At 47.8% G+C, this 23,918-nt stretch overlaps 1 protein-coding gene across 1 annotated transcript in view; it reads left to right on the top strand.

Annotated features, from left to right (window-relative positions):
• Positions 1 to 23,918, top strand: part of LOC146810948 (serine/threonine-protein phosphatase 2A catalytic subunit alpha isoform-like) — a 195,967-nt gene that overhangs the window by 82,344 nt on the left and 89,705 nt on the right. The window contains exon 4 of the mRNA XM_085618017.1: positions 4,909 to 4,998. Within this exon, the coding sequence (XP_085474143.1) occupies positions 4,909 to 4,998 (90 nt within the window). The remainder of the gene's footprint in view (positions 1 to 4,908; positions 4,999 to 23,918) is intronic.

The raw sequence follows: 23,918 nt of genomic DNA, 5'->3' as shown, positions 1-23,918 counted from the left end.
TCTACAGTCGCAGCAGTTTCGGAGTGGCTCCTTTCGTCGCCCCGGGAATAGAGGAGCAGCTAAAGGTCAGGGGTCCCAGCAGCAATACAGTAAAGGAGGTACCCAGAGTACCTATAATAAAAACAATAGGGGTGGATATCGTGGATCCAGCACCAAAGGCAGAGGACGAGGACACGGCAACACCAGGTCCTCCGCCAATAACAAACCGTGACGTCTTGTCGCTGCCCCCCCGCCCACATAACACCGGTCGGGGGGAGACTCCAACAGTTCCTGCCAGTCTGGAGATCCATCACCACAGACAGGTGGGTCAGAGAAATTGTCCAGTACGGTTGTCTGGAATTAACATCCAATCCACCCAACATACCACCAAGACACCGTCCTATGTCCGCAGAGCACTTGACATTATTGCAGCAAGAAGTACTAAGTATGCTGCAAAAAGGAGCCATAGAGCTCGTGCCTATGGAACAGCGGGTGTCAGGGGTGTACTCTCTGTACTTCTTAATCCCCAAAAAAGGACGGGTCTTTACGACCTATACTAGACCTCCGCCCACTCAACCAATACATTCTGTCAGAGCATTTTTATATGCTCACCCTCCAGCAGGTTCTGCCGTTACTCAGTCAGGGAGACTTCCTAGCAACACTAGATTTAAAGGATGCGTATTTCCACATACCCATACACCCATCACACAAAAAATATCTCAGGTTCACTCTTCAGGAACAGCATTATCAGTTCAAAGTACTCCCTTTCGGAGTAACAGCGCCCAGAGTCTTTACCAAGTGCCTGGCGACAGTGGCTGCACACTTAAGGAGACAGCACATTCACGTCTTCCCTTACCTGGACGACTGGCTTGTTCAGGCAAAGTCAGCCCAGCAGTGTTCCAGCCACATATCCCACACCATTCACCTTCTTCACAGTCTGGGATTCTCACTGAATTATCCAAAGTCACATCTCCAACCCGCCCACGTACCGCAGTACCTGGGCGCGACTATACACTCTGGCTGCCAAAGCTCAGCCAAATTTAGCGAGAATCAACAGCATGCAACTGCTGATAAAAAAAGTTCAGACCCCAACACTCCCTTCCAGCGCGAGTGTTCATGCAGTTGATAGGCATGATGGCCTCCTGCATCTTCATAGTCCCGCACTCGAGACTACATATGCGCCCGCTTCAGGAGTGCTTGGCACGTCAATGGAATCCGACTCGAGGACAGTTGAAAGACCTAGTGTTGGTGAGCGGTCGGGCATACAACTCTCTGCATTGGTGGAATCCACACAACCTTTGCAAGGGCCGACCGTTCCAAGAGCCTGTTCCACAAATAATACTAACGGCGGACGCGTCTCTCCAGGGATGGGGAGCTCATGTACTCAATTACACAGTGCAGGGACTATGGACGACACAGCAACAGAAGATGCACATCAACCTTCTGGAATTGATGGCTATCTTCCTGGCGAAGGCGTTCAAACTACACTTGTGCAACAAAGTCATGTTGATCCGGACGGACAACATGACTGCCATGTACTAAATACAGAAGCAGGGAGGAACACACTCTCCACAGTTGTCTCATCTGGCTCAGAGCATGTGGAAGTGGGCCATTCAGAGGAACATGTTCCTCATGGCGGAACACCTCCCAGGCCAGGACAACCAGAGGGCGGATCTGCTCAGCAGACACAGCCACCAAATGCACGAATGGGAGCTACATCCATCAGTGCTCCAACCGTACTTCCAGCAGTGGGGTCATCCAGAGATAGACCTATTCGCCACAAGGGAAAACGCAAAATGCCAAAGCTTTGCCGCCAGGTTTCTGCATCCACAGTCGCAGGGCAATGCGATATGGATGAACTGGTCAGGCAGATTTGCGTGCGCTTTTCCCCCAGTGCCATTAATACCGCTAGTGGCACGCAAACTACGGCAACACTCTGTCACTCATCCTGGTTGCTCCAATGTGGGCACGCCAGCCATGGTACACCAAGTTACTAGAACTGTCCGTGGTGCCGCCTCAAAGACTGCGGCTAACACCCAAACTTTTAACGCAGAACCATGGAGTAATTCAGCACCCAGATTCGCAACAGCTGAACCTGGCGATCTGGCTCCTGAAGTCTTGGAGTTCGGCTACCTGAACCTGCCTCCAGAATGTATGAATATCATCAAGGAGGCCAGGAGACCCACGACCAGAGCTTGCTATGTGGCTAAATGGAAAAGGTTTGTCATTTACTGTAGACTCAATGACATTGATCCGCTGGATGCATCCATTCAGAACATCATCTGTTACCTGTTACACTTATACCGATGCAATCTGGCATACAACTCCATCCGTATACATCTAACCGCAATAGCGGCCTATCTTCAGAACAGGCAGCACCTCTTTATTCAAGGTGCCTGCCATCAAAGCCTTCTTAGAGGGACTCAAAAGAGTGATTCCTCCAACTCACCCACCGGCACCGGTGTGGAACCTAAATGTGGTCCTCACCAGACTGATGGGTCCACCTTTTGAACCTCTACATTCATGTGAGATTCAATTCCTCACCTGGAAAGTAGCTTTCTTAGTGGCAATAACTTCGTTGAGAAGAGTTAGTGAACTCCAGGCACTAACCATTCAAGAGCCATTCATACAGGTTCATGCAAACAGAGTTGTACTACGTACTAACCCCACTTTCATGCCTAAAGTGATATCGCAGTTCCACATGAATCAAACTATTGAACTGCCTGTTTTCTTTCCAAATCCAGAAAATGTCGCGGAGAGAATGCTCCATACACTAGATGTAAAGAGAGCCCTCATGTTCTATATAGACAGAACACAGGATTTTAGGAAAACCAAACTGTTCGTTGCCTTTTCTCCACAACACAAAGGCAACGCCATTTCCAAAGCAGGGATAGCCAGATGGATCGTTAAATGTATTCAAATTTGCTATGAAAAAGCTAAACGCACATTAACGATTCCTCCCAGAGCCCACTCAACACGAAAGTTAGGGGCGTCCATGGCTTTCCTAGGGAATATTCCTTTAGAGGAAATATGTAGAGCAGCCACATGGTCCACTATACATACATTTACAAACACTACTGTGTAGATGTACATTCAAAACAGCAGGCAGCTGTAGGACAGGCTGTTCTCAAGACCCTTTTTCAGACTGCTGCAGCTGGCACGGGCAGCCACCGCTAATAGGGGGACTGCTATATAATCTATGCACAGATATGAATTCAGCAGCCCACATGCCTCGAACTGAATATGCTACTTACCAGTATGCATCTGTTCTTGGCATGTAGGGCTGCTGACATTCATATCGCCCACCCTCCTCCCCGGCGGATGTAGCGGCTGCTGCACTCAGAATTACTGTATAGCATGGTCATCACTTGCGGTATCTACTCCATCACTGCCACAATGGCGAAAAACAATCTGAGGATGGAGAGGATGCCCATGCGCACTGTAGTCCAGGGGAGGAGCCACCTATCTCGTGATACTTCGAAGACTCTTCCAGGACAACAATGTGCAATCATCCGGACCCAACACTAGGCGGCGATCTATGCACAGATATGAATGTCAGCAGCCCTACATGCCAAGAACAAATGCATACTGGTAAGTAGCATATTCAATTTGAATTACCAAATTGTATCCCAATCTACGTTTATATTGAAATTCTGCTATCAAAAATATGCTCAAGTAGTTGATAATAGATTAACCTCTGGTAATGAAAATCTGAGCTGTTTGGTTATTTGATTTGGGAATAAGTATCCAAGTTTTCCAGTGTGTGGTAGGTGCCATAATTGATGGCAATCTTAAGCAACTAGGATTAACTGAATATAGGTATAGCTGGTTATAACGTTCACAACATTTAAGCAGATGGAGAAGACTGACTCAACAAACTTTTTGAATACTGCAGACCATAGAATCCTCTAAAGAAGGGCCTTATGTGATTTCCTCTTTTGTTGATCTCAAGCATCCTTAGAGATTTACTCCCTAGATGACTAACAAAATGAAATTTAATTTCAACAGATTTACATTAGTTTCTGTTTTTTAGATACTCCATGAAGTGCTGGTCCCAAAATATAGATTTTGCTGGTTATTTGGTTTAAGCTGTCCAAGTGTGACAAAGACTAATTATTCATTTTTGAAAAAACTATACCTAAACATGAATCAATCTTTCTTAGTATGAGCGCTATAACAAGTTAGATTTGTGCATCAGTTATAACTATTTTGAATAGTTTTGTTCAGACTTTTATTACAATGGTAAATACTTTCTATTACAGGTTTGAATAACTTGTCTTAGTTTCTGCAGACTAGGCCTTTTCCTTGTCCTAAATAAGTGTCACTTAATAAATCAGTGTTTTTTTATGAGATGTATATATGTGCTGTTTACACATGTACTGATATATTTTTTAAAGCCACCTTTATATTCAGGTCTTTGTTTTTTTGGTATTGATGCGCCTGGTGGTCACAGATCTAGATCAGATACACACCGATCAAATACACTTTTGAAAGACATTGGAGGCGTATATTGGCCATTTAGTTCTTTACCTCCGCCTTGGAGGCCATGTACACTATCTCCTGACTAAGGATACATAGGCACTTCTAACCGGCCTACGGCCTCTTTGGAGATCACGTCCATAAGGACGTATCGCATTCATTATACATTACCGGATTGAATCCATTTGGCTCACACACTTCATTACCATTTTTTACCCTGAAGAAGCCCTTGCTAGGGCAAAACGCGTTGGCTGTTTCTAAAGCTGTACACCAAGAGTGTGTGAAATAAAGACCTACAACGAAACCTACAAACGACTATTGAATGAATCTCACTTTGTACACTCTGTTTGCTGTTTGTGTGTATTGCCTCATCTATTGTCTTCTTGATGCCATTACTATTGATGATGTTAGTTCCTGTGGTGTGTAACGTATAAATTGTTTTTCATTCAGATTTTCTGTTTGCATGGAGGATTGTCACCATCTATAGACACACTGGATCATATTCGAGCACTTGATCGCCTTCAAGAAGTTCCACATGAGGTAATGCTTATTTTATTGAGAAGCTTGTGGCTTTTGTTGCAGTCTATTTGGCACATTGATAAAAAAAAATGGAGCAATCAATTGCATGATATACATTCCTTAATTGCCAAATCCAGTTTGTTTCATAAAGTTGTACTGCTATCAAGTCTACTACAAGATTATTTTTCAAATATTATGAACGGGGCTATTGTGCAACGCCAAATGTTGACATCTGGAAATGGAGAAAACACATGGAAAAGTGAAATGTTGGTTAATGCTTAGAATTTAGGGTTGACCCACCTAAAAATAGAAATTTTGAATCCTGCAGGGTGGTACCTCCAACTCTCGCCAATCTCACGAATTCTGGGAGTCGAGGTGTGAGTGTAACTCTCAGGGGTGGCTGTGAGGCGCTCCTTTGCATGTATTGTTCATACCTTCATCCACCATTGGTCTGTCTTTGGTAGTATTCAGTTTCTGTGCTATCACTAGTCGGACTGCCAACAAAAGTGAGGCTACTGATTTTCTCGGCCCCGTAAAGGAGGTGGAGTTCATCAACCTCCATTTGACCCAAAAGTAATATTTGACAGTGGATTCCCTTAATGGGTTCCAAAACTTGCCCCCAAAGCTGCTCTATTTTTGGTCAGTCTAACTACATTTGAATATATGTCACCCGTGAATCACAACCCCTCCAATAGTTACTTAGTTGGAGCATCCCACACCGCTTTCAGGCAGACAGGGGTCGGGTACCACCACAATATTAATTTGAAGTCATTTGCCCTATGCTGGAGACTGAGGACTTCGCTGCCCTACCTCAGATTTGTGTCCAGTCCATCTCCAGTCCATGTGAGGGCAAGGCCTGTTAAGTGACACAAATTTTTTATTTATAGGACTGGATCTATCTAGAGTACGGTAAAGACTTGAAAGTGTGTTAGTGTCCCCCATCTACCATCATGTGCTCCACCCTGGACTCTTTCCCCCGATTCCCTTTCTCCAGGTTGTCTGGCCCAGTGTCTGTTATACAATGGAGGCCGTTAAGTTGCAACTTTAAATCATTGGCACATTGTTCTCTGGCTGGTCTTAGGGGTTCCATTGGAATAAAGGTGGCCAAGACGGCTTGTCGCTCCCCTCCCAAGATTGGTATCCCTGTCTGTCATACCCGGTGAGAGATTGGGGGTTCTCTAACACTGGGGTATGTGCTGACTTGTCCGGGCCTCCTTATTCAAATACTGTGGGGCTACCTCTGTAGCCCACGTCAGAGTCCTCTGAGAGCGGCATGGTGATATACACACAGCAACTGAGGCAGAGGGAGCTGGTACAATTCCGGATCCACATGGCACCAGTGTTTCTTGGCATCGTGGGAGCCCCAAGTGAGAGCTAGGCCACCAGTACGGATTGTTCCATATCTGGGGCTCCCACTCAACCAGATTGTATCTGAATTCTAGTGGAGGGCCTCACTTAGCTTTCCAGTATCAGCAGCTTCATCTGAGGCCCTAGTGTAGTTTTGTCTAATAATGATAAATTAGAACTCAAATTGACAGACACAAATAATCCTCTAAATCTACATAAATCGCAGCATGAACTTTGCTCATCGCACTCCCCTACCCAAATCTCAACTTTTCTACCTCTTGCTTTCCCTCCTTATCTCTCCCCTCTGATGCAACCACTAACCATGCTTTATACATGTACATCAAGGTCTCGATTGCTCTTTTAATTTATTGTTACGACCGATACAAGATAATTGCTTTGCATCCATTATGTGTACATGTAAATCTTTCTAACACAAAAAAGCAGTATCCGTCAGAAGTTGTTACTTACCTTTGGTAAACCTCTTTTGTGTGGATACTCTTAACTAACTGTAGATTTCTTACTGCAGCCTTGCCTTCCCGTTCTGTGGAATGTCTCTTTTCCAAATATAAAAAGGACCCAATTTAGTAATTTGCACACAAGTACCTCTGATTATTGTTGGACTCTGCGTCCAAGGTTACAGACAGTCAAGAAAAAAACTGATTTCAGCACACCTGGGTGGCGTTTTTAATCTTCTGGATCCAGTCTGGCACTTGGGCATAAATATCTTGGGTTAAATATCCACCAGAATAAGCGTTACCCAAGGTAATTAACTTGTTCATCTTGACAGTTTCCCTTGACTCCTCAACATTTCGCATTATTATCAATTGAGAATTCACATTCTCTAGTAGTAGTAGCTTCCATTCAATCAAGAATGACCCACATCCATCCCATTCAAATCAATAATTTGGGAACAGTTTTGACGCCCCCCCATAAAAGCGTATATCCTTCAGGTCCTAGTTTCAGCCATCTTTCATAAGTCTTGCACTCTGCTACATTTTTAATCTGTTAGTTTTACAGAACTGATCTCTTCTATAGTTTGAGCCTTGTATTTCCCGGCTTCCTCATGCTTGTCTTCACATTAGAGCCTTGCTGCTTTGCATGGCAGATCCTAGGTCCCAGTTCTGTGGCCGCTAATAAGACGACCGCTTTTCCAGGCAGCAATCCATTCATTTGGTTGTGTTAAGCAGAGAGGTTGGTAAAGAATGTCCCAATTCACCGGGATATTCAATGCCAGATGATCATGACCGATGCCTCCCTTAAAATGTTGGAGGCATACATGGTTAGCCTTCCTATTTAGTGAATGGCCGTAGAATTTAGTTGCTTACCTGGCTCTCAAGTTCTTTCTTGCAGCTTTCATTGAGGACTCTATTCGGGTTATGATGGAGAATGCAGCAGCAGTGTCTTGTCTGAACAAGTGAGAGAGCCTGAGATCCAGATTTCTTCCTCACAAAGCACAATCTGGAAATTATTAGTAGGGTTTTCCACAACTACACCTATCAAGACAAAAACAGCAAAATAGTCGATTTCACCTCCATATATTACCAAACAGTAATGGAAGAGAATGCATTTTGACTGACTGGTTTGGGAATCTTTTTATACATTTGTGTCAATCTTGATACCATCAATTATCTTTAAACTTGACATACTTCAAGTTAATTATGATCCTCCTAGCCTGGCCACATCTGTTGTAGTTCAGTGATCTCCTTTACCTAGACCTCATAGGAGGCCGCTGTACAGACTGGATCTCCCACCCACATTTGGGGGCCAGATCCTGCAACTATGTACCCTCACTGAGCTTGGTGGCAGGCTTCTGACACTCTTCCACCAGGAGTTCTACAAATTTAAATGTGCAAGATTATTCTGCATCTCATCATAAAGGAAAAGAGAGAATTTTACACACATGCATACATGCACGCGCACACACACACACCTTTTTGAAACCTTGTCAGGGGAGTTTCAGTTCTCTTCCTTAAAAGTATAACTTTCAGCCGTTGCTGGTTACAGAAACTGCCATTCACAAAATTACTTTTTTAGAGTCCTGTTATCCAGAATTGTTTTGAGTGAGTTACTAAAGTGATTCTTCAAGTTAGGACACAATCTCTCCTCAGAGTTGACAGGCTAAGCTCAGAGGTCCTCCCTTTGAGCCTACCAGTAAGGCTAATTTGTAGAATGTAGCAAGCAAAGCAGCTTTCCAATTAGTTGTCATTCCAGTCTGTAAAGTTAATTAAATGCAAGCCTTGCGTTGTCATGAACATGGTACAATATATCGCAATCAATCAGGGAATTGTAAGCACGCTACTCATCCTTGAGGGTCTCAAGGCCTTTGGGGAGTGGGGGCGCGAGGCGGTATTTATCTGTAGATTAGTCTAGCCGAAGAGCCAGGTTTTGAGGGTCTTCCTGAAGGTGTTCAGTGAGGGGGCTCGTCTGATGTCTGCCGGTAGCTCGTTCCAGGTCTTGGCCACAATGTGGGAGAAGGATCTTCCACCTGCTCTGGCTCTGTGGATGCGTGGGGTTTCTGCCAGTGCGAGGTTGGAGGATCGGAGGTTTCTTTTGGGTAAGTGGAAGTTGATTCTGTCATTGTGGTATTTGGGTCCGTTGTTGTGTAGGCATTTGTAGGCGTGAGTGAGGATTTTGAAGGTGACTCTCTACTCCACGGGGAGCCAGTGAAGTCTTCGTAGATGCTGGGGTAATGTGTTTGTGCCGGGGGATTCCGAGGTAGTCTGGCGGGGGTGTTCTGTATTGTCTGGAGTTCGTGGAGTAGGGATCTGTTGATGCCGGCATAGAGTACGTTTCTGTAGTCCAGTCTGCTAGTGAGTGCGTGGGTGACTGTCTTCCTTGACTCAGGGGGGTCCACTTGAAGGTCTTGCAGAGGGTGTTGAAGCAGCTGGAGGTGACAGCGTTGATCGGACGGTTCATGGTGAGTGAGTTGAGAACGATGCTGAGGTTCTTGGCGTGGTCTGAAGGGGGAAGGTGGGCTTTCGAGGGTGGTCAGCCACCATGTGCTGTCCCATGCTGAAGGGTGGTACCGAGGACCTCTGTCTTCTCGACGTTGAGTTTTAGGCAGCTGTTGGTCATCCAGGCTGCATCGTCTTGCATTCCTTTCTGGAAGTTGTTTGGCGGTGGTGGGATCTTTGGTGAGGGAGTGGATGAGTTGGGTGTCGTCGGGGTAGGATACGATCTTGATGCCGTGTGTCGGACAAAGTCTGCGAGGGGGGCCATGTAGATGTTGCAGAGGGTCGGGCTCAGTTAAGACCCCTGTGGGACTCCGCAGGTGATTTTCGTGAGGTCGGAGAGGAAGGGTGGCAGTGTGATCCTTTGGCTTCATCCGGTGAGTAATGATTGGATCCAGTCCAGGGCTGTTCCTTGTATGCCGGCATCGTGTAGTCTGGTGGCTAGTGTGTGGTGGGTGACTGTGTCGAATGACGCTGATAGGTCGAGTAGGATGAGGGCTGCGGAGTGGCCTTGGTTCACAAGGGTGCGAATGTAGTCTATGGTGACGGCGTAGGGCGGTCTCTGTGCTGTGGTTGCTTCGGAATCCTGATTGGGACGGGTCGAGGAAGGCGTTCTCTTCGATGAATCGTGTTAGTTCCCTGTTGACTGTTTTCTCAGCGAAGGGGAGAAGCAAGATGGGCCGATAGTTCTTGAGGTTGGTGGGGTCAGCCGTGGGCTTCTTGAGCAGGGGTCTGTTATCTGGGAAGGTGCCCGTCTTGAAGGTGGTGTTGCTGGCGCGTTGTAGTTCAGGTGCGATGGCGGCCACGGCTCTGTGGTAGATATGAGGGGGACAGGGGTCGGTGGCCCCCCCCCGAGTGGATGCCTTTCATGATCAAGGCAGGGTCGTCCGCTGTGATCGGTGTCCAGTTGGAGATGGTCTGTGTGGTGTCTCTGGAGGGGGGGGGGGGGGGGAGGAGGGCTGTCTGTGGTGCCTGGTGAATGGTCGCAAAAGTTGTCGTAGAGGTTTTTGATCTTAAGGTGGAAGTAGGTTCCAAGCTTGTCGCAGAGTTCTTGGGATGGGGTGGTTGATTGTGGCTTTGCTGCGTGGGTTGGTGAATTCTTGAAGGACGCTGAAGAGTTCTTTGGAGTTGGCGAGGATTTTGTTGTGGATTAAGTTCCTCTTGGTGGCTCTGATTTGGTTGTGGTAGTCCGTTATGGCGTCCTTTTAGGAGGTCTGGTTTTCGGTTGTCTTTGTGTTTCTCCAGCTATTCTCCAGGTGTCTGAAGGTGCGCCTAGCTTCTTGGAGGGCTGTGGGGAACCAGGCGGCTTTCCTGGGGTGTTACCTGTCAGGGTTGGGTAGCGGGGCAAGCTCGTCTGTGCAGTTGGGGATCCAGGTGCTGAGTTCTCTGGCTGCGTTGTTTGCGTCGGATGACCAGGTGTGGTTGTCTCGGGTGAGGGTGGAGTGGAGTTGCTCGTCTGTAACCTTGCTCCAGTTCCTTCGTGGTGGGCTGGTTTGGGTGCCTTGGGTTTGTCAATGGTGAAGTGTACGCAGTGGTGATCGGTCCATGGTGGTTGCATTGTGGCTGAAATGGACGTAGTTTCCTGCTGCGAAGATGGGATCGAGGATGTGTCCTGCTCTGTGGGTCGGTGTGTTGACTAGTTTAAGTCCGATGCTGGCGAGGTTGTCGCAAAGGGTGGTGGGTTGGGGCCATTGGGGTTGTCAAGGTGGAAGTTCAGGTCTCCAATGAGTATATAGTTCGTTGAGGCGATGGCGTGGGGTGTGATGAAGTCTGCGATAGTGGTGGCGAAAGGGGGGGGGGTGGGGGGGTGGTCTGTAGACGAGGGTTCCTCTGAGTGGTTTTGGGGGTGGTCTGGGTCTGGAAGTGCAGGTTTTTTGGCGGAGGTGACGGTTTCGTTGGAGGTGTTGAGGCGAAGGGTGCTTGGTCCAGGTCTGTGAAGAAGGCTGTGTCAGGCAAGCAGGAATAGAGAAGGTTCCAGATTTTTATGGCGTGTTTGTGTACGGAGCGTACTTTGAGGAGGATGCATTTTAGGGGGTCGCCGGTGTTGGAGGCCGGGCTGTCGGTGAGGGTCTTTGTCGGTAGTGGAGGCAGGAGAACTGGCCATGGGTTGTGTTTGGCGAGGCCTGTTGGCATTCCCTCCGTCTTCCGGGGTTGAGTGCGAGTAGGGCAGTGGTGCCGTAGCAGTGGATGGCCAGAGATCCAGGGTTCCTGGCACTGGCCGCGGACGGGTGCAGACGGGCTTGACTTTGGCACGCCAGCAGCGCGCCAGCACATCAGCTGGCATCAATAGGGGAGGTGGGAGGGGCAGAGCTGGGAGGCGGAGTGGTAAGCGGTAGAGGGGAGCGGCCACGGGGGCAGCAGCGGCGGGTGGGGGAGCGAGAAGCGGGGGGGGGGAAACGGGCGCAACGGCACTCACAATGACTAGCAGGGCACAAAATAAGACCAGGGACAGTAAACGGGGCACACAAATGGGAAAATCAAGGCACAATAATGAGTAAAACCCAGGCAAACAAACCATGCACAAAATGGGAAGCAGGAGGGGCAGCGGGGCAACGAGGCACAGCAGAGGGCCCGTCCTAGGTAGGAGCCAATGTTTGAACCCTTACCTGGACTGCGTTCTGCCTGGGCAGAGGCACAGCAGCCGGAGCTACGGGGGGAGAGAGCAGGACCGTGACGGAGGTCAGAGGTCCTGCTCCTATCACAGAACAAATGGTCTAAGAAGACACTCCTTCTGTTTCCTCCCAAGGAGATTTCCAGGTGAATCGACCCTTTACTTTGGGTATTTATTCTATCAAAAATGTTTCTTCTATGTTAAAAAGGCTCACATGGTGGATATCAAGAGTGTGTTAATTTTGACCTAGACAAAATAAAATACCTATAGGAAAGCAAAACTTCTTTGTCAGCTACTGACCAGTAGGAAAAGGTTTAGCCACAGCGAATCAATCCATTTCTAGATGTGATAGTTTTCGATTTTCTACATTTTCCCTATAAACTCCTATGTTCGAGGCATATGAGCTGCAGATTGTACACTTAGCATAGGTCGCCATCTGGTGTTGGGCCCGGATGTTTGCAGTTTGTTTTTCTTCTTGGACAGTCTTTGGAAGTCACGAGTTTGGTGACTCCTCCTTCGGTCCGTACTGCGCATGGGCTTCGGCTCCATCCTCAGATTGTTTTTTTCCGCCATCGGGCTCGGATGTGATACTTCGTGCTCCGGCTTCGAACTTCTACGGTTCCAGCCTCGACGGAAAATCCTCGATTCTTCGAGTTCCTTCATCATCTTCATCTCTCGAAGCGGCACTTTCTCCATCCCGTACATCGACACCGGCCTTCGGGCCCTCCGCGACTCCGGTCCCGGCCGATGGAAAGGACTCCGTTCAAAAAGTGCCCAAAATGTGGGTCTAAATTTCCCCACACCGACCTCCATCAGGTGTGTAACCTTTGCCTCTCTCCGGAACACGAGGCCAGAGACTGCCCCGCCTGCAAGTCTTTTCGATCGAAGAAGACCATCCGAGATCGAAGAGCTCGACGCACCATGGCGCACTCATCCTCTGCAGCTCCACCGGACATCTTCGGAGACGACGCCGAAGCTTCGGGGCAAACACACACCGAGCAGGAGGAAGACGTCGTCAGCGCTTCCGAGGCCGACGACTCCGACGTGGAGGACATTACACCAGCGCAGCGGGCCGTGAGTACTATGCCCCCTCCCACCCCCACGCCGAAAACCAAAGAGACTCAGGTTACTCCCTCGCCTGCCGGCCTGGGCAAAACCAAAACCAAAACTTCGATCACCCCACCTTCGGGCCCGGTGTCGAAGCTCCCAAAGTCTCATGGCAGCTCGGGATCGAGCCAGCCAACACCCGGTGCCGAAAAACAGCATCCGGCACCGAAGACTGCAAAATCCAGCTCGACTCCGAAACCACCGGTGCCGAAGCCTGGACACTCGGTGCCGACCAAACACAAACACAAATCCGTCGGCACCGATGCTCCGGCGCCGAAACATCATTCGACGCCGAAACACCCGGAGACCTCAAAAAAGCATGGCGCACACAGACCATCGAAACCCCCGGTTCCGAAATCACCGGTGCCGACAGACGACTCGACACCATTGGCTCTGTTTACACCAGACCCTTTACAAAAGACTTTGTCCAAAGATCCAAAGACTGGGCTTTTGACTTTAACTACCAAGAAAAGACGCCTTGATGCTCCGGCTCCTCCTCCTCCACCCAAAAGGAAGGACTCTGCTACTTCTCCCCTCAGAGTGCCCTCCCCACCACCGCCTCCCCTACCCCCTCCACCTCCTCCACCGCCTCCACCTCACAGGTCTCCGCCACCTGTACCTCACTACGATCCGACCCCATCCCCAGATCCGGATGATGGGGATCCGGACAATTACCCGGCGGACGCCCCAATGGATCCCACTCCACCAGGGACCCCAGATCCATGGGAGGATTACAATAACCCTAATATACCCAATGTACCTCAGGACGACCTATACCCATCAAGACCGTCTCCTCCAGAGGACTCCTTAGGGTTTCACCATTTAGTGCAGAGAGCAGCACACTACCACGGGGTGGACATGCACAGTGAACCAGTAGAAGAAGACTTCCTACTGGATACATTTGATATACAAGACAAATCCACTTCCATTTTACCCATGCTTAAGGGTGTCACCAAGCACGCTACAGAGGTGTTCAAAGACCCTGTCAGAGCCAGAGTACTGAACCCTAGAATAGAGAAGTATAAGGCGGCACCCACAGACCCTGCTTACATCAAGGGCCCTGCTCCCCTAGATTCCCTAGTTGTCTCCACAGCTAGAAAGCGGGCTAACTCCCAATCCTCAGGAGATGCCCCACCGCCAGACAAAGAATCTAAACTTCTGGACGCGTCTGGTAAACGCACCGCCTCCCAAGCTGCAAACATGTGGCGCATTGCAAACACACAAGCACTGCTTGCGCGATATGATAGAGCACACTATGACGAACTAGAGGCTCTTATGCAGCACCTTCCAGAAAAATACAAGCACAAGGCTCATGACCTGATACAGGAGGGCAAACTAATTACAAACACCTCCATTAAGTGTGCCCTCGATGCAGCCGACACTGCTTCTAGGGCCATAAATACCAGTGTCCTGCTTCGCCGCCACGCCTGGCTCAGGATCTCAGGGTTCAAGCCTGAAGTCCAGGCATCCATACTCAATCACCCCTTTGACCAGGAAACACTCTTTGGGCCAAAGGTAGACGAAGCGCTCGAAAAGATGAAGAAAGACACAGACACAGCAAAGTCTATGGGGGCACTCCAAACACAAGCCTCCAAACGTTCCTTTCGACGCTCGTCCTTTCGTGGCACAGGCAGAGGCTCCTCCACCGATAACGCCTCTACCTCCTACAAGTCCCCTTCTCAAAATACCTTTTCAAAGGGCAATCAGAGAGGTGGTTACAGGGGTAACAACAAGGGCAGGGGCAAAACCAACAACACCCGTTCTGCCACCCCCCCCCGCACAATGACTCTCCTCCGCTCCCCCCAGACCATTCCACTCCGGTCGGGGGCAGACTACAAAACTTTATCCACGTATGGGAGTCCATAACATCGGACAAATGGGTGACCCAAATCATTCGGTCAGGGTACTGTCTCGAACTAACATCTACCCCACCCAATATCCCACCAAGGCACCGTCCAATGTCTCAAGAACATTCCACACTGCTCAAACAAGAGGTACTCTCACTCCTCCGAAAGCACGCTATAGAGCAGGTCCCCGTCAATAAACAAAATCTAGGGGTCTACTCCCTATATTTCTTAATACCAAAGAAAGACGGGACCCTCAGACCCATTCTCGACCTCCGGCCTCTAAATGCCTACATACATTCAGACCATTTTCACATGGTCACCCTACAGCAAGTCCTCCCACTCCTCTGCCAGGGAGACTTTCTCACAACCTTGGATCTGAAAGACGCATACTTTCACATTCCAATACACCCCTCTCACAGGAAATACCTCAGGTTCGTGGTGGACGGGCAACATTACCAATTCACGGTTCTCCCCTTCGGGGTCACCACCGCACCACGGGTGTTTACCAAATGCCTAGCAGTAGTAGCAGCACACCTCAGACGTCAACACATTCACGTCTTCCCTTACCTGGACGACTGGCTGATAAAAGCCGCGTCCTACGACCAATGTGTGCAACATACAAACGGCACCATCCAACTGCTCCACCAGCTAGGCTTCACGGTGAACTACCAAAAGTCCCACCTCATACCATCTCACACAAAGCAATATCTCGGGGCCACTATAGACACCTCCAAGGGTATTGCCTATCCAAACTCAGCCAGAATCACAAGCATTCAAGCCTTACGCAAAACCTTCCTTCCTCAACACTCTCTTCCAGCAAGAGTGTTTATGAAGCTCATAGGAATGATGGCGTCTTGCATCTTCATAGTGCCCCATGCAAGACTCCACATGCGTCCACTTCAAGAGTGCCTAGCACAACAGTGGAACCAGGCCCAGGGTCAGCTGACGGATCTGGTGTTGGTGGACGGCCGCACACATCACTCTCTGCAGTGGTGGAACACCACAAACCTTTCCAAAGGGCGGCCGTTCCTGGACCCGGTTCCTCAGGTGACTCTAACAGCGGACGCATCGCTCTCCGGCTGGGGAGCGCACCTTCTACACCTCACCATGCAAGGTCTATGGACGCCACAGCAAAAATCGCTCCACATCAACCATCTGGAGCTCTTGGCGATCTTTCTAGCCCTAAAATCTTTCCAAAAACAGATTTCGGGCAAAGCAGTCCTCATTCGCACAGACAATATGACTGCAATGTATTATATCCAAAAACAGGGGGGGACACACTCTCCCCAGCTCTCCCGCTTAGCCCAGAGCATATGGAGATGGGCAATTCCTCAAAACATCTTTCTCCTGGCACAGCACGTTCCAGGCGTACAAAACACCATGGCAGATCTGCTCAGCAGACAAACGCAACAACTACACGAATGGGAACTGCATCCACAAGTTCTTCACCCATTCTTCCAACAATGGGGGCATCCTCAGATAGACCTCTTCGCCACCCACGAAAACAAAAAATGCCCAAGCTTCGCCGCCAGATACCCACACCCATTGTCCAAGGGCAATGCGATATGGATGAACTGGTCAGGCAGATTTGCATACGCCTTTCCACCTCTCCCACTAATTCCATTAGTGGTCAGGAAGCTACAACAGCACTCCCTCACACTCATTCTGGTAGCTCCGACGTGGGCCAGGCAGCCGTGGTACACCACGCTACTACAACTGTCAGTGGTACCACATCAAAAACTACATCTATCCCCATGCCTCCTAACCCAGAACCATGGAGAAATCAGGCACCCGGACCCAGCTCAGCTCAACCTGGCGATCTGGCTCCTGAAATCCTAGAATTCGGATACCTTAACCTTCCCCCTGATTGCATGAACATCATCATGGAAGCCAGACGTCCTACCACTAGAGCATGCTATGCCGCAAAGTGGAAAAGATTTGTAATTTACTGCCGTAACAATACAATCAACCCTCTAGATGCATCCATACAGCACATCATATGCTATCTGCTCCATCTTCACAGGTGTAACCTGGCATATTCATCCATACGCCTACACCTAGCAGCGATCGCTGCTTATCTACAAAACAGACAGCATTTATCACTCTTCAGAGTGCCCGCTATTAAAGCCTTCATGGAAGGCCTTAAACGCGTAATTCCTCCCAGGGCACCACCTTCCCCTGTATGGAATCTAAATTTAGTTCTTACACGACTAATGGGTCCGCCCTTCGAACCAATGCACAAATGTGAGCTACAGTTTCTCACCTGGAAAACAGCTTTCCTTGTAGCGATCACTTCCCTTAGAAGGGTTGGTGAAATACAAGCGTTCACCATACAGGAACCCTACATACAAATGCATCACAGCAAGGTCATACTTCGCACAAATCCGAAGTTTCTGCCCAAAGTCATTTCCCCCTTCCACCTCAATCAATCAGTGGAATTACCTGTCTTCTTTTCGCAACCCCAATCTGTTGCAGAAAGGGCCTTACACACACTTGATGTGAAAAGGGCGTTGCTATACTACATACAAAGAACGCAACCCTTCAGGAAGACTAAACAATTGTTTGTTTCCTTCTCTCCACCACATAAAGGCAACCCCATTTCTAAATCAGGGATAGCTAGGTGGATTGTAAAATGCATACAAATTTGCTATCAAAAGGCAAAGAGAACATTATCTGTTCCTCCTAGAGCCCACTCTACAAGAAAGTTAGGGGCTTCTATGGCTTTTCTAGGGAATATACCCTTAGATGACATCTGCAAAGCAGCCACATGGTCTACACCGCACACCTTCACAAAACACTACTGTGTAGATGTGCATTCCAAGCAGCAAGCTAGGGTGGGCCAGGCTGTACTAAAGACACTTTTTCAAACAGCTGCAACGGATACCGGTGGTCGCCGCTAAGGTTGGGTACTGCTATATAATCTATGCTAAGTGTACAATCTGCAGCTCATATGCCTCGAACGGAATATGCTACTTACCAGTATGCATCTGTTCTTGGCATGTAGAGCTGCAGAGTTGTACACGCCCACCCGCCTCCCCGGCTACCTGTATCCGTTCCAGTACATCTTATTTAGATACAACACATGGGTTTCTCACTGTTATTACTACGCTCCATCATTTCCCTGTTGGCGAAAAACAATCTGAGGATGGAGCCGAAGCCCATGCGCAGTACGGACCGAAGGAGGAGTCACCAAACTCGTGACTTCCAAAGACTGTCCAAGAAGAAAAACAAACTGCAAACATCCGGGCCCAACACCAGATGGCGACCTATGCTAAGTGTACAACTCTGCAGCTCTACATGCCAAGAACAGATGCATACTGGTAAGTAGCATATTCCATCTGGTAGACCTAAAGCTAACTCCACTAGTAGAAAGGCTACTGCGTTGCTGCAAAACATCCTACTTGCAGAGATCTACATAGCGGCTACCTACAAGTTTATTTAGTGTTCAATAAACATCTGTTGTTCAGTGCCAAGATACCCTCCTGGGTGAACGTGCACTTTTCAAATACAGATGTTCTGTTAACGAACCTCTGTCTTGAATCAGACACTGCAGTAGAGGAGGCTTCCTTGAAGGACCTTTTTGGAAAGGGTGCTACTTACCTCATTCTTTCTGTTGCGTTCTGTAGGAAAAAAACTTCTTGGTATGATCACCACCCAAGTTTTTGGACTAATGCTATTTTTTTTTTTTTTCTGTTAAGTATAGTGGATCCTGCAGTCCAGACCCACCCCAAAGTACGTGTATAATTGTCATAACACCAGATTGGCTCAATTAGCTTACTTATAAGTCCCTAGTATAGGGTACAAGAGGAACCTTGCAGTGGTAGGTTACATTTCACTACTTCAGTACTTAATTGTGATGCCATTACAGTGACAAAGTGAAAACGAGACTCAGTTCTCCCACTGCAGGCTAACTGTTCAGCTTTAACCCTGGTCAAAATGTCTTTTTAAAATTAATAAGCCACCCCTAGCAGAGGCATGGGTAGTCCACTAGGTAGAGTTTAATATTTAGAAAAGGGACATGTTGCTTTTGTATTTAACATGCTATGACAGTGATAAACTAAAATTGACCTTATCCTTTTAGCAAGGCCAGTGGTCCCATTGTCTAACATGGAGTTTCACTAGCCACTGTGGTAAGTGCTAACTTTCATTTGGGACCACCAAAGATATTACTTCATGGTATCAAATTAACTGTTCCATTAAACCAGACTTATTGCTGAGATCGAATTTAAGGCAACGTTTAATAGAAAAGTGACTTTAGAAAATCACCACTTTGTTGCTCACACCTTCAGTAGCCTTTTCTGTTTGCCTGAAGCAGTTGTCACCCAAAACAGCATGCTGCACACCTGGTAGGAAGTGTGAAGCACTCCCAGGAACAGGGAACCAAGAGAATTTCTTAAGGAAGGATGTGTGACTACCAGGTGGTGGCCACAGATGGCCCAGCTTCAAAGAGGCTACTGCGTCTGTGAAGCAAATGGCTGTCACACATGTGCCTGTCCACTCCTTTATGTATGCAGACTAGCCTTTTGGGATCTATTGCTCCATTTTCTAGTGAGTCCTCCCCTCCCTCAAAGGAGAAGATGGCAGAAAAGTGGCACCCCAGACCCACAATCCTCAGATCTCTGCTGGACTGGCAAGAAGATAGAATGACTCTCCTGCTGCTCCCTGGACCCAGCCAAAAGAGAATACATCAAAGACTGCACTGGTTGAACCTGAAGGACTCGCTACAGGGACTGTCCCTGCAGGAGCCACTTGTGTGGGGAAAAAGGATCCCCTTGTGCCATGTCTAAAGAAGGGACATCGGGGACACACATGCTGAAGGAAGCCTGTACTTGTGAGAATGCAGCTGCCCAAGATCACCTGTCCACCGCTCGATGGCAAAGAGCCTGCGGGGAAACAGATTCCTGATCTGCCCGAGGTGTTCCCCCCCCCCCCCAGTTGGTGGGACTCGTGGCCGTTGTCGAATGGGACCTAGTTCTCCTGCAAGAAAAGGGCACTTACCTGTGGATAACACTTAAAGACTGCTGTAACCAGAGACCAGTTGCAACTGGACCTGCACAGGGCTTCTTGGGATCGTCGTAGGCTGGAGCTAACTCTTGACCTTTGTGCATCCTGGGGTTGCCCCAGAAATTCTTGCTGCAACTCTTTCAAACTCCAGCATCCTCATCATTTCCTCCGCATCCTGCACCCCCATCATCAGGATCACTTCTATGCTGGAACCGCGATCCTGGTGAAATCTTCTGGGAGTACTCTGAGACCCCTCCTTGGACCTAAGTGGTCCCTGGGATTGGCGCCCACCCCGTTGTGCCTAGTCTAAGAGCCGATTGGTAATCTAACTAGCCATTGGCTCACGAACTTCGATGCAGTTTACAAAGATTTATTGGAATTTAGAAGAATTCACTTATGAACATCATATCGCTGGTTCTGCTTGATAGATTTTTATTGTTTCGGTACCTAAATCAAGATTTAAAAAAATCCTTTTATAAATTGGTGTTGGATTTTTATTATGTTTCTTGCTTACCTAGTATTTTGGTACTTCTAAATGCCCTACCCTTGTTCCTTTGCCTGAGCTTGACTGCTCTGTGCTATATCTACACATAACTGAGCTATGGGTTTACTTAAAGAAACATAACTGGACCTTATAAACAATGTGACATTATTCCATTATGATGCCTCACAACCACACCACACAATCTACTTTCCTACACTGCCCTAGTGGATAGGTTGCTGCTCTAGTCAGTGCTTGAAACTATTAATGTAGATCCCTAGGAGGTGCAAGAATAGCTACTTGTTTTCCTACTTCTCAAGGGAGAGTTTATAAAAATCAAAATTGATCCGCTTCCATCCAAACATCCTAAACCTCTGCAAAAAGAAAACTGGCTCACCAGCCACTGACAAGACATGAACAGATATTAGAGGAATGGGCTTTCTGAAAGGGCCAGTTGTCTATACTTTCATTTTTCGTTTACAAATTGCTTTTTGATCGAGTTTTTTTTTTTTATTTGACTCTTGTTGCTGTTAGTCATTTTCTTAAGAATATACATTTTTAGAAAAAGAGAAATAGTCACCTTTAGAGCCTGTAGATCATCAAAATCATTCCATATTGTTTCAAACTGACATTTTTAAGTTTTTACATGTTAATATGAATGCCAAAGTGCCCCGGTATCTCATGCATTGGCAGGTCTATTCAGTGCTTACTGCTTTCATGAAGGTTCACTTGAAGAAGCACTATAATTAAAAGAAAATGTCCCTTTTTCTTTTATGTAGTTGCAGGTCTATTGGAATATGTCTCAATCACTTTTTAGGTCGAGCTTTCAAAGACCCCTTGTATATACTTTAGTATATACTTCTCTTTGTGGGCTTACAGCTTTTCATTCGCCTGCTTTAGTGTCCTTTACAAATCCTTAATTACTAGTGGTCAATCCTTCCACTGTTCCTTTTCGTCAGCACAAAGCAGTGCTCCAGTACTTGTCCCCTCCAACATGTCCCATTGTAGCATCTGTTTAGGGACTACTTTCTCTTAGAGCATTTGAGCAAAGGGCTTGATGTGTTTTCAGTGCTCCGAGATCCGTTTCTGTAAACAGGGCTGTAAATTATGTTTTTATCTTTACATTTGCTGTGCATTCGAAGACCGGGGTCTGAGGTGTCTGTTCCCTGCCCCCACCCCATCCCTCATGCCATGTTACTGTTGAGTAGCGCTGAAGCTGTACACCTAGCTACTATACATAAGCTGTAGGCCGGCTTTCCTCATACTTGGGTGTGAGGTGAAAGTCTCAAGACTCCCTCCTTTCTCCCGTTCAGTTTTGAACACCTGTCTGCTCACTCTGTCTAAATTGCAGGAATGTGTAGAAACTCCTGAGATGACCAATGAGCAATGCAAAACCCCGACTATCCGGATCACTGCCACACACGATTGGGAATCAACGGCCACATTAAACCTGTAGGTGGGAAATAGACAACACCTGGGCTGAAACTTTTCAGATTTGCGTCAAGATTACACAACATCCACACACTGCAGTAGAGAGAGAGGGATGTCAGGCCGCGCATGAGGGGCGGTCTCTTGCAGCTTGATTTTAATTGATTTTGGCTTGGTGTGTTAATTTGTTGTTTTATGTGCCCTCCTTTACTGTCCACTGGGTCATTACTCGTTCCGGGGTAAACTACTCCAAGAGTGGGACTTTTGACTTCACCAACTTTTTCTCTATTTATTCTCTTGATTTTTTTTACTCCATTCCTATTTGTTCTTTTTACTGCACACAAATGTATGTTCGAGGCATGTGAGCTGAAGATCACGTGCTGTGCATAGATGGCCATCTTGTGTTGGGTCCGGATGTTTGCACTTTGTTTTTGTTTGAAGAAGTCTTTAGTTTTTTTTCACCCATTCTGTTTGAATGTGTATTGCTGCACTCCGGTTCGGGACTGTTTTCAGAGCCCTTCAACGCACAAATCCACTGCCCTCGACGGTATTGTTATCGATCGCGGTTCCCCATTCGACACGTAACGTCTCACCTTGGAAAACCTTAGATCGGGGAAACTCGTGGGTGGCCGTCGGACCTACCCGCGCCGACCACGTTAGGAGTCGATGGAACGGACTCCATTCAAGTTCTGTCCTGGGTGTCATGCTAAATTTCCATACACCAACTCGCACAAAGTGTGCAGCCTCTGCTTGTCCCCAGAACACTACGAGAAAAACAGCGACGCGTGTTGATAGTTTCGATCGAAAAAGACGCTTCGTGACAGTCTGGCTCGACGCCACAAAATACAACACCAGAGCAGCTCCGCACAGGACCTCTTCGATGAAGATTCCGACACAAAACATCAAGCCCAAGGAGCCGAGGAAGAACAACATATCTCCGTGTCCAAAGCTGACTCTGACATGGAAGAAGAGGAGCAGGTTACTCCGGGTCAGCGTACCGTGAGTAAAGATACACCTTTGCCCCCTCAAAAACCAAAGACCAAGGATCTGGTCCCTTCTCTGCCTTAGGGACAAGGTCGGCACTGACAGTTTCCGACGCCCGTTTCCGAAACAAAAAGAGGAGCCTTCCAGCTCGAGATGACACCACTCCAGCGCCGAAAGCCAAGTCCAAGCATGTGTTAGTCACAATACCACAATTGCCCAAGATTCCACCTTCGACACCGAAAGGCTCAGACGAAACCTTTGATGCCTAAACCGGCAACTAAGGAGAGACGCTCCATCTAAAGAACCTCGGCCCGATGCCCTGCCTTCGGATCCGAAGCAGGCAAAACTAGTGATCAACCCTGAAACAGGACAGATTCATGCCACTCTTCTAAAAAAAAAAAAAAGATAAACCTACCTGAGGACTACCACATTTCTCTAAAGAGGAAGAGTGTGGGTACCAACCCTTCTCCCACTTACATTCCACCTCTTTCTCCCACTGTTCACATTTTTGCTTATCGCACCATTAAATTCACCACCACTTTCACCTGACCCACAGGATGAAGGGGATGGGGAAGAGGGTCAGGATAGGTCACAGGACACTGACCCTTGAGATGACTATCATACTGACCCAAACATAGACAATGACCCTGATTGGCATCCCTCCAGACCCTCCCCACCTGACGACCACATTGGGTACATTGAGCTCCTTAACAGGGCTGCTCATTATCATGAGTAGAGCTCCATAAAGAGCCGTTGGAGTATTTCCTCTTTGAAATGCTGATTTCTTCCCAAAGTTACTCATACCTTACCAATGCTCAAAGGCATGCTAAAACCCATGGATGAAGTATTTAAAGACCCTGTAAGAGCCAGAATAATTACACCTAGGGTGGACAAAAAATATAAACCCACACCCACCGACCCTGTTTACATTAGGTCAGCTGCCCTCAGACTTTTAGTCTCCAACATTGGCAAGAGCTAACTCACAGGTGAAGCTCCTCCTCGTGATAAGGAGTCTAAGCTTATTGATATCTCCGGCAAAAGAGTGGCTTCACAGGCCGCAAACCACTGGCGCATTGTCCACGCTCAAGCTCTGTGGGCTTGTTATGATAGGGCTCATTACGAGGAGTTAGAAAAACTCATACAATATTTACCTGATGAACACAAATCTAAGGCTAATGAAC

The sequence above is a fragment of the Triturus cristatus genome, chromosome 7 (assembly GCF_964204655.1).
Source record: "Triturus cristatus chromosome 7, aTriCri1.1, whole genome shotgun sequence".
Classification (NCBI taxonomy): Eukaryota; Metazoa; Chordata; class Amphibia; order Caudata; family Salamandridae; genus Triturus; species Triturus cristatus.
Note: the sequence above shows the minus strand (reverse complement) of the source record. Positions and strands in the feature narration are given on the sequence as shown.